At 37.0% G+C, this 11,977-nt stretch overlaps 1 protein-coding gene across 1 annotated transcript in view; it reads left to right on the forward strand.

The window, feature by feature from the left end:
- Positions 1 to 9,967, forward strand: part of RAD23B (RAD23 homolog B, nucleotide excision repair protein) — a 45,661-nt gene extending 35,694 nt beyond the window's left edge. The window contains exons 8-10 of the mRNA XM_001927866.6: positions 1,569 to 1,696; positions 2,401 to 2,571; positions 8,603 to 9,967. Of these exons, the coding sequence (XP_001927901.1) occupies positions 1,569 to 1,696; positions 2,401 to 2,571; positions 8,603 to 8,716 (413 nt within the window). The 3' untranslated portion in view covers positions 8,717 to 9,967. The remainder of the gene's footprint in view (positions 1 to 1,568; positions 1,697 to 2,400; positions 2,572 to 8,602) is intronic.

Consider the following 11,977-nt stretch of genomic DNA (forward strand, 5'->3'; position numbering starts at 1 on the left):
CGGATTCATTAACCACTGTGCCATGACGGGAACTCCCAAGATATTCTTGCTTATATTAAAAATGATTGCTACAGTTTTGGCAAAGGGCATATTCTGTTTAATTTATTCTAAGGAAGAGATGCTTCCCAGTATACATTTAGTGTTATAATCTGAAGCCATTCAGAATGGTTTGCTCACTGTGTCTTTCCCTGTAAATGTCATAAAGTATGTATGATTTCAAAGCCAGTAGAATCTTAGTTGGTTATTATAGAACCCAGGAAATAAAACCTAGGAGGTTTAAAATCTTTCTAGAGGTGAAGCAAATCATGAATGTTCAAGTCTTTTTACTGGTCAGCATACACACTTCCATTGGCAGAGGTTTGACTAGAAGGCAAAGCCTGGAGGCTGTGGTAGGCCCAGGAATTATTTAATGTTCTTCTTCATTCTTTTCTTCTGTAAAATTGATAAATTAAACTTTTAATTTTGAAGAGGCCCCTCTTATATGTGTTTCCTAACTCTAATTATGGCAGTCAGTTCTGATTGACAAAAGTCTCTAAGGACTTTGTGTGCAGTTTCCTGGAGGATAGGCTTTCATTCATGACATCAGCATGGGAGCGGAACGAGGAGGCCATAGCTTGAGGTCAGATTTGGGTGCTGTTCCATTCAGCAGCACTTATTGGGAACTTAGTCTCTGTGACTTATTTTCTTTTTTTTTTTTTTTTTTTTGTCTTTTTGTCTTTTGTCTTTTTGTTGTTTGTTGTTGTTGTTGTTGCTATTTCTTGGGCCGCTCCCGCGGCATATGGAGGTTCCCAGGCTAGGGGTTGAATCGGAGCTGTAGCCACTGGCCTACGCCAGAGCCACAGCAACGCGGGATCCGATCCGCGTCTGCAACCTACACCACAGCTCACGGCAACGCCGGATCGTTAACCCACCGAGCAAGGGCAGGGACCGAACCCGCCACCTCATGGTTCCTAGTCGGATTCGTTAACCACTGCGCCACGACGGGAACTCCCTGTGACTTATTTTCTTCATCTGTAACACTGATGTTACATAAAGAGGAATAAATAGTCATGTGGTTATTTTAATTTGAATGATAGTCTTTAATAATTTAGGAAATGACAATATCTAAAAAGTTCTCGTGACTCATCATTGACCTTAAAAAGCGTAATTCTTTTGTATGCAGTTCAAATAAGTAGTTTTCTTTTTGTTTTTGTTAATCCTGGCATATACGTTTCTTAGGAACTTTTGAACATCAGAAACAACTTTTAGTACCTTTTATTTTGATAGAGTGCATGCGGGGCACAAGTTCTTGGCATTATTTGATAATATTGAGTGTCCAGGGCAAGTGTAGGAAAACTTCATTCTTTTAGTGTTCTGCCCCTCCCTACCTTAGCTAATAAGAGTAATTTCTGCAGTATAAGGCTTGCAAGCTGGTACAGTTTGAAGATTTTGTCCTTACTTAATTCATTTTATATACCTCTGAGAACTCAAATCATAAGTTTTTCTTGTCAGTGTTTACTATCTAAATTATGATTGTATATGTATATATAGTTGCTGTTTTTGCTTAAAAATGTTCATGTGTGTTTTAGGACATCCTCTTGAATTTTTACGGAATCAGCCTCAGTTTCAACAGATGAGACAAATTATTCAACAGAATCCTTCCCTGCTTCCAGCATTGCTACAACAGATAGGTCGAGAAAATCCTCAGTTACTGCAGGTGACTGTTTAATCAGTTAATTTCAGAAGCGGTTTTAGAGCATATCACATTTTGTAGAAGTACATGAGCACCCTTTCCCCTCTGCCAACTCTATAAACCATTCTTCTAAGCTGCACTCAGTAGAATATGCTCTGGATAAATGTACTGATAAAAAGAGAGCTCTGGGCAGCGGGGTGGTTAATTTAGTTGTATCCTAAGTTTGGGAAACACTTTATGTGAAAGAATCTGAGAAACTAGCAAAAAAGTCCATTTAACTTCCTAAATCTCTTTTTCCCAAGCTTATCACTAGTGATACATTGCCTCGTAGAAAACATACCCATGGGCTTTTTTAATGCTTAGGCCATGAAATATTTTTGAGTTTTGTATAGCATTCTATTTCCTATTAGCTTGGAAAATAATATATGTATATACATATATTTTTCCTTATATAGCTGTCAAATAATTTTTTAACAATGATGGAGGGTGGGGAGTTGATGAAAGAGAATTTGATTTCTTTTCATTCTTGTTTACTTCACTCAGAACTTTCTTTAATAATGTACAAGGAGTCATATCTTTTTAATGACTGAATAATCCAGAATCATTCTTAAGTAGTACGGTTGCAAAGTTACAGCTTTCTCTCATGTTTGTATTAGAATTCTTACTTTCCTGAAGATACTTCATTTATATCAATATATTGTTTCTCTTTGTCCTTGAAATCACTACAGCAAATTAGCCAACACCAGGAACATTTTATTCAGATGTTAAATGAACCAGTTCAAGAAGCTGGTAGTCAAGGAGGAGGGGGTGGAGGTGGCAGCGGAGGAATTGCAGAAGCTGGAAGTGGTCACATGAACTACATTCAAGTAACGCCTCAGGAAAAAGAAGCTATAGAAAGGGTGAGTTTAAGTAAAACTTAAAAATTCAGCTCCTTAGTCCCACTAGCCGCATTTCAAATGCTTAAGAGTCGCATGGTGCTAGTAGTTCCTGCATTGGGGTAGCCCAGGTAGAGGGCATTTCCATCATGGGAGATGGCTCTTATGGGCAGAGCCACATGGAGCCCTGCCTGGGGACTGTAGTAGAGACAGTCTCTTCTCAGCTCTGCTCTCCATTATGTTCTTTGTGAAGCCAAGGGACTAGCAGGGAATATCAGTCTAGCATGAACCTAGTTATAAACATACTAAGAAACTAAAAATTTCATTGATGTTTTAATACCCAAGAAGAAAAAATTGATCTTAAAGTATATGCCTAATTCAAGATTTTCCATTTTTTAATTTATATTTCAAATTTTATCTTACTGTTGTCTCTGAAATGTAAAATAGATATGTAAATGAATTGTATAAAATGTGTATACAGTAAACATCAGAACCTGGTATCATGATTCTCTTTTCATCCTTAGCAGATCAACCTGTACAGGTTGTGGCACCGCAGTAACCTAGTTTTTATGATACTGTTAACTAGTCTTCGTTTTCTCTGGGCCCAATTGTTAACATTTGTAAATAGGGAACTGTAGTGCTTGCCCTGTCTTATCTTACAAAGTACTTTGAGATGGAAATCAGGAAAAGTGCATTCTAATAATTAGAAAAGTCACCTGTACTATAATTTGTCTTTGTTTATGACATAAACATATCAAGTATTCAAGGTTTATAACTGTTTCTTAAAAGATACTTATATATTGTGCTGGGGCTTTTTTTTTTTTCCCCTCAAATAATAGAAGTGACAGTTAACATTTGCCTCAGTTGTCTATATCAACCTTTTTGTGAGGTTGGATGATCAGTTCTTGATTTCTCTGTTGGAGAGGGTTTTTTTTGTTCTTGCTTTTGCTTTTAGTCATAGAAGAGAACATTGCCTAACCTAAGGTCAAAAGTTTTAATCCTGTGTTTTCCCCCAAAGAATTTTATAGCTCTTACTACATTTAGGTCTGTGATCCATTTTGAGTTAACTTTTTGTTTATGGTGTAAGGTGTAGGAATCTAACTTGCATGTCTTTTCCTGTGTATATCCTGTTGTCCCGGCACCATTTATTGAAATTACTGCTCATACCCCATTAAATGATCTTGTCATCCTAATTGAATAATATGTTGACCATAAATGTGAAGGTTTATTTTTGGGCTTTTTCATTGATCTCTATGTTTATCCTTACGTGATTCCTTTATTTTCTTGATTAGTTTGGCTTTAGTAAGTTTTCAAATCAGGACGTGTGAGTGCTCCATATTCGCTCTTTCTCAAGATTGTTTTGGCTGTCTAGGCCCCTTGCATTTTTTTGTATCAGTTTTAGGCTTAGCTTGTCCAATTTCTACAAAAAGAAAACCGATTGAAATTTGATAGATACTGTGTGAATTTTTCTGTAGATCAATTTGGGGAGCATTACCATGTTGGCAGTTTCTTTCAGACATTTCTTATTTTTCTTTTTTTTTGTCTTTTTAGGGCCATACCCACGGCATATGGAGGTTCCCAGGCTAGGGGTCTAATCGGAGCTATAGCTGCCAACCTACACCTCAGCCACAGCAATGCAAGATGTGGGCCACGTCTGCGGCCTATACCACAGCTCACGGCAGCACTGGATCCTTAACCCACTGAGCAAGGCCAGGGATTGAACCCGCATCCTCATGGATGCTAGTTGGGTTTGTTAACTGCTGAGCTATGACAGGAACTCCCCAGAAATTTCTTTACTCTTTGATTTGTACTTCTTCCTCCCCCAACCCCCCTTTTGGCCATCCACAGCACATATAGTTCCCTGGCCAAGGGTCAGATCTGAACCATGGTTGTGACCTATGCTGCAACTGCAGCAGTGCAAGATCCTTAACCCACTGTATCAGGCCAGGGATCGAACCTGTGTCCTGACACTGTAGAGTCACTATCAATCCCATTGTGCCATAGCAGGAACTCCAATTCGTACTTCTTTTGCTAAATTTATTTCTAAGTATTTTTATTCTTATAACACTGTTAAAGTTGGAATTGTTTATTTTTGCATTGCTCATTGCTAGTTGTATATAGAAATACAATTTAATTTTGTGTCTTGCAACATTCCTGAACATATTTATTAATTCTGATAATTTTTATGTATATTCTTAGGATTTTTATGTTTAAGGTATCATTTGTAGGTAGACATAGTTTTAATTCTTTTTTAATTTGGATGCCCTTTATTGTATATTTATTTGCCTAATTGTCTTATCTAGATCCTCCTGTGTATTGTTGAATAGAAGTGGTGAGAGCCAACGTCCTCATCTTGTTCCAGATCTTAGGGGAAAATAAAACAGTCTTTCACCTTTAGTATAATGTTACCTGTGGGTATCATTAGTTAGATTCCTTTTATCAGGTTGAGGAAGTTCCTTCTATTCCTAGCATGTTGGATGTTTTTATCACAAAAGGGTGTGGGATTTTGTCAAATTCTGTGTTTATTGAAATGATCATGTGGTTCTGTCCTTTTTTCTGTTAATATGCTTTATTATATTGATAAATTTTTGTATGTTGGACCAACATTGCTTTCCTAGGATGAATCCTTCTGATCATATTGTATAATAATTTTTATATGTTGCAAGAATTGGTCTGTTGAGGATTTCTGCATCTATATTCATAATACTGGTTTGTGATTTTCTTGTGATACCTTAGAGTAATAACTGGCCTTAGAGAATGAGTTCCTCCCTCACCTATTTTTTGGAAAAGTTTATGAAGAATTGGTATTTAATTTTTCTTTAAATAGTTGGTAGAATTCACCGGTGAAGTTATCTGGCCTTGGCTTTTCTTTTGGGGATGTTTTGTGATTACCAATTCAGTTTCTTTTTATAAGGCTATTCAGATTTACTGTTTTTTTCTTAAGTCATTTGGAGTGGGTTTTGTCTTTCTAGGAATTTGTTTCATGTACATTATCTAACTTACTGACATACCATTGTTCTCAGTATTCCCTTGTAAAAATTTTTATCTCATAAAAATTAGTGGTGGTCCCACATTTATTTTTACTTTTATTTTTGCTTTTTAGGGCCGCACCCGCGGCATGTGAAAGTTCCCAAGCTGGGGTCAAATTGGATCTGCAGCTGCGGTCCTACATCACAACCACAGCAATGCTAGATCCGAGCCACATCTGTGACCTCCACCATGGCTCATGGCAACGCCAGATCCTTAACCCACTAAGCGAGGCCAGGGATTGAACCTGCATCCTCATGGATACTAGTCGGATTCATTACTACTGAGCCACAGTGGGAACTCCCCCACATTTATATTTTGTTTTAGTCATTTGAACCTTCAGATTTTTTTCCCCGTCAGTTTAGGTAAAGGTTTGTCATGTTTCTTTTTTGGGTGTTTTTTATGGCCACACCTGAAACATATGGAAGTTCCCCAACCAGGAATCAAATCTGAGCCATAGCTTCAGTAATGCTGAATCCTTAACCCACTGCACCACAGTGGGAACTCCTGTAATGTTGTTGATTTAAAGAAAAAAAACCAAAGGAATTACTGCTGTGGCTCTTTGGCTTAAGGATCTGGTGTTGTTTCTACAGTGCTTTGGGTCACTGCTGAGGCATACGTTTAATATCCAGCCTGGCATAGTTAAAGATTCAGCATTTCCACATTTAATCCCAGAAGCTTGCATATGCCACGGGTGCAGCCCCCCAAAAAAGAAGCAACTTTCGGTTTTGTAGATTCTCTCTATTGTTTTTCTAGTCTCTGTTTTATCTCCTCTGCTTGCTTTGGATTTAGTTTCTTCTTTTTTTCTAGATTCTTAAGATTAAAGCTTAGATTATTAATTTAATATTTTTCTTAATACATAGGCATTCCTCTTTTTATTGTGCTTCACTGTATTGCACTTTTCAGATAATTGCATTTTTTATACATTGAGATTTTATGACAACACTGTGCTGTCAGATGGTGGTTAGCTACTTTTGGCGAATTTTTGGCACATGAAACCAAAAATTCATGTGACTCACTTTATTGCGATGTTAGCTTTATTGTAATGGTCTATAACTGAACTTGCAGTGTCTCTGAGATAGGCTAGATACTTTTACTCCAAGCATTGCTATAGCAGAATTCCATAGGTTTTAGTGTGTTGTAGTTTTATTTTCGTTCATCTCAAAAGTATTTTCTAATTTTGCCATTTTTTTCTTTGATCCATTGGTTATTTAGGCCTATATCACTTTCTACATATTTATGAATTTTCCAAATTTTCTTCTGTTATTGATTTCTAAGTTCATTCCTTTGTGGTCAGAGAATATATTTTGTGCAATTTTAATCCTTCTAAATTTATTGAGGCTTGTTTTATTACCTAAGATGGTCTTTGTGGAATATGTTTTGTGTATACTTGAGGGTGTGTAATTTGCTATTGTTAAAGTGTGTCTGTGAGGCTTAATTGGTTTATAGTATTGTTCAAGTTTTTTATTTCCTTGTCAGTCTTCTACTTACTTGGATCCATTATTTCTCCCTTCAGGTCTGTCAGTTTTGTTTCATGTATTTAGGGGCTCTATTGTTATATATGCTTATTATATGTTTGTAATGAAGTCTTTCTCGTTGTTTTATCATCATAAACTTCCCTTTGTTTTCAGTAACAGTTTTTATCATAAAATCTATTTTGTCTGATATTAAAGCCACTTCAACTTTCTTTTTGTAACTGTTTGCATGGTATATATCTTTTCAGTCCTTTTGCTTTCACCATATTTGTCTTTGAATCTAAAGTGTGTGTCATGGGAGCGGCCCTAGAAAAGGCAAAAAGACAAAAAAAAATAAAGTGTGTGTCTTGTAGAAGCACATGGTTGGGTTGTGCCCCATCTATCTTTTACTTCAGCTAGCCCAGCTGTAGTCTGGACAAAGCCTAGGTAACAAAATCATTTTTGAGCTTTTTCCCCTTTAATGGATGAATATAATCGTGCCAAATTGGAACTTTTGCCCAATTCTTTTTTTTTTTTTTTTTTTTTTTTTTGCTTTTGAAGGCCACACTCGTGGCATATGGAAGTTCCCAGGCTAGGGTTGAATTGGAGCTGTAGCTGCTGGCCACAGCCACAGCCACAGCCCTCAGGATCCAAGCCTTGTCTGAGACCTACCCTATAGCTCACAGCAACGCCAGATCCTTAACCCACTGAGCAAGGCCAGGGATCAAACGCGCAGCCTCATGGTTCCTAGTCGGATTTGTTTCCGCTGCGCCGCGACCAGAACACCTGCACAATTCTTAAAGTTTATTTTTTCGTATAGTCTAAGGCAGGGCAATTGAGATAGTTGAGGAAGAGGCTCATAAATAATATTTGGCTGACAAATGTAGGGTACCTAGGGAACTAAATAATTGACCTGAGTATTTAAAGGCTTTTAACAGCAGCAATTATTGAGTCATAAGTGATTTTTAATAGACTTGGAGAACAAAATTAAGTGGCTCGTATCACCATCTAATGTAAAGGGAGTTCCTGCTGTGGGATGGGGGGTTAAGAATCCTTCTGCAGCAGCTTGGGTTACTGCGAAGTTTCCTGGCCTGGTGCAGTGGGTGAAAGGTTTTGTAGTATGAAGTGGTTCATAAGGCAAGGAGGTTGATATTTGACCTTAATGAAAAATATGGCTTTCTTTACAAATAATTAGATGATGTAGTTAAACTCGCTTCCACTTGCTTTCATCCATATATTCACTAGGTATTAAAAGCTATTTGATTTACAGATTTCTGCAGGGTCGTTTATTTTTAAACCACCACAGCTGCTAATTTTTAGTGTTAATGCCAATAAATGTTATCAAAGTATCTGTTAGCCTAATAACTTTAACAAGAAACAAAAGTTTTGTAGGTGATTAAAGGAAAGGGTCTAGTTTCTGTCTAACTCCTTGGATTGGACAGTGAATTCAGATAAGGGTGAATTCATGTGAAACTCTAGAGCTTTTTTGTGTCCTTCGTAGTATGTTTTCAACTGATGATCTGTCAGTAGTGCTATGCTAGACTCCATAATATGTTTTCTTTCTTTTCTTCCAGTTAAAGGCATTAGGATTTCCTGAAGGACTTGTGATACAGGCATATTTTGCTTGTGAGAAGAATGAGAACTTGGCTGCCAATTTTCTTCTACAGCAAAACTTTGATGAAGATTGAAAGGGACTTTTTTTTTATCTCACACTTCACACCAGTGCATTACACTAACTTTGTTCACTGGATTGTCTGGGATGACTTGGGCTCATATCCACAATACTTGGTATAAGGTAGTAGGTTGTTGGGGGTGGGGAGGGAGGGATCTAGGATATAGGGCAGGGATAAATACAGTGCATGTCTGCTTCAATTAGCAGATGCCGCAAATCCACACAGTGTGTAAAATATTATACAACCAAAAATCAGCTTTTGCAGGTCTTTATTTCTTCTATAAAACAGTAGGTAACTTTTCCTAGGTTTCACTCTTTTTAGTATACTAGATCCAGAAGTGTAGTGTAATGCCCTGCTTTATATTTCTTTGACTTAACATTGGTTTCAGAAAGAATCTTTGCTACCTAGAATCTACAGTCTATTTCATGGCAACACTGGATAATGGCTTTGTGAAATTGAAAAAAAAAAAAAAAAATTGGAGCAACGGTAAACAGAAATGCCAAATTATTGATGGTTATTGTTGCTGCTTCAAATAAGTATAAAATTAATGTGTAAGAAAGCCCATTCTTTCATGTTAAATACTTGGGGTGGGGGGAGGGGAGAAGGGGAAACTTTTCTTAAAATGAAAATAATTACTGCTATTTTAAAATCTCTTGATCATTGAATGTGAGACCCTTCTAACATGATTTGAGAAGCTGTACAAGTATAGGCAGAGTTATTTTCCTGTTTACATTTTTTTTGGTTTGTTTTGGGGAAAAATTGGTAGGTGTCTAATTACTGTTTACTTCATTGTTATATTGCAGTAAAAAGTTTTAAAACCACGGTTGCATGTTTGCTTTTGATGTATCCCTTTGTGGAATTAGCACTTTGGGGCCAATGGAGAAATGCAGCATTCACTCTCCCTCTTTTCCCCTTTCCTCAGCAGAAATGTGTTTGTCAGCAAGTCGTGAATTTCAACTGCTGCCTTTTTTAAAACCCACAAAATGCTGATTAAGTTCAGAATTAATGCAAATGTCTCAAAACTGGGTTTCTGATATTTGTAAATGTTTTTCCTTATTAGATAAGAATGTATGACCTTTAAAGTCTTTAGGATTATTTGCTTTGAAAAAGAGAAGGTGGACAGAACTATAATCCAGCATCTTTTATCGCATTGGAAAGACTGGCAAAAATCTTTTGGAAGGGTTGGGAAATGTGGCTGGAAAAATACTTTGGAAAATATACAATCAAGATATCTCATGGCATATTAAAAGAAAAATCTTAATAGCACTGTTGGCTTTTATTTGGATTTTTTCATCTCAGGTTTTTCTTTGAAACCTCCTTCATTGGCATTGTTACTTGATCGTAAACGGGGGCAGGGAAGATGTCTACTTGTTTAGTTTTTCAAATCTATTTTCCTGAATATAGAAAATACTATTTAGAGAAATATTTTTTCCTGCCATATGATACTGAGTTAAGAAGATGAATTCGCATAGATTTCTTCCTGAATAATTTCTTAATAATCCTTAGCACAGTTTGATGATGACTTTTAAGCTTTTACGTCATACTCTCGTAACTATCTCTTATGAAAATAAATTAAACCATTTTTCTCCCCATGGTGTTATCAAGTAGTTCAATCTTCATGTGTTTATTCCATAAACACAAAAATGCCTTTGAACTTTGTATCACCTGTATGTTTTGTAATGGATCATGCAAAAATGTCTCAGGAGAATAAAATGAGGATTTTTAAAATATCTTTCAAAGCACAGCAATGAGTTGGGAAGAGGGGTGGTGATTTTGGTCAGATAACGGGATAGTTTCCTTTATTTTATTATATTCTTATCTGCTACCTAATTGCTCAGAGCATAGCAAAAACTGGAAACGGGGAAGGAGGAAACAACCAGTAGCAGCCTTTTCTTTTCTCTGGAAAGTGACAGCAGCAGGTGATGGGATGGAGTTTTTGTCCTTGGACAACGAAACTACAAATAGTAGGATTAATAGTTACCAGAAGACAGTTCAGGCCAAGTTTTGACCATTCTTTACCTTGTTTATTTGCTTAAAGAATCAGTCATGATGCAGAGTTCCCACTGTGGTGCAGTGGGTTAAGGATCCGTGTTGCCACGGTTGTGGTATAGGTCGCAGTTGTGGCTCAGATTCGATTCCTGGCCCTGGAATTTCCATATGCTATAGGTGCAGCCATTAAAAAAAAAAAAAAAAAAAAAAAAGTCAGCCATGGCCTTTTGTCACCTTTTGCTGTTATCTTTTAACTTACAGCCTTTTGTGAACTTTTGTGGTTATCTTTTAATTGAAAAACAGTTTTGGTAAATCTTAAATCTAAGTGGCTGTGTGACTTTGGAATTTTGCATTTGAGGTATTCTGTTGTCTGTTTCTTGAAATATATTTATTGTCTAGTTGCTCTGTGGAAAATGTGAGGAAGCTTAAGTTTATATTTGAATTCTTATTGCCATTCTCTAGTCAAATATGTCTTTACATTGTTTAAAAATATGAAGTGTTCCATTATAAAATTTTTTGCTGTATTAGATGGCTAGGATTCTAGAGAATTAATTATAAAATATTTTCAATATATCCAGCATTGCATTTCTCATTTTTAAAAATGATTTTACCATTTAGAATCTTAGATTTGAAGCTGACTGTGCCTCTGTCACTTCTGTTTTCTTTAGTAATTGGCGAATGTTGCATGTAGGAGGCCAGGTACTGGATTGACTTTATTGGGTCTCCTGTTTGTGTTTTCAACCAAAACAGCAACACAGAGATGGGATACTTGACAGAATGTAAATCAGAGTTCATGAGAGCTTTTAGAGAGTTCAATGAATTCCCACTTTTCCCATATCGGCCAAAGATAGCTACAGACCATCCAAAAGTAAGCAGTTTCAGAGTCTTTCCTAACCACACCTGTATTCTGCTGAGTTCTCTAGCCACGCACCTTAGGTACAGCATGTCCTTCCAGTCCACTGTCCATCTTGTTCCACTTTGTTCTAAACAGAGGCTGGCAAAAAATAAAGAGTTCCCATCGTGGCTCAGTGGTTAATGAATCCGACTAGGAACCATGAGGTTGCAGGTTCGATCCCTGGCCTCGCTCACTGGGTCAAGGATCCGGCATTGCCGTGAGCTGTGGTGTAGGTTGCAGATGCAGCTCAGATCCCACGTTGCTGTGGCTGTGGCGTAGGCCAGCGGCTATAGCTCCGATTAGACCCCTAGCCTGGGAGCGTCAATATGCTGCAGGAGCGGCCCTAGAAAAGGCAAAAAGACAAAAATAAATAAGTAAATAAACAAACAGAG

The sequence above is a fragment of the Sus scrofa genome, chromosome 1 (genome assembly GCF_000003025.6).
Source record: "Sus scrofa isolate TJ Tabasco breed Duroc chromosome 1, Sscrofa11.1, whole genome shotgun sequence".
NCBI lineage: Eukaryota > Metazoa > Chordata > Mammalia > Artiodactyla > Suidae > Sus > Sus scrofa.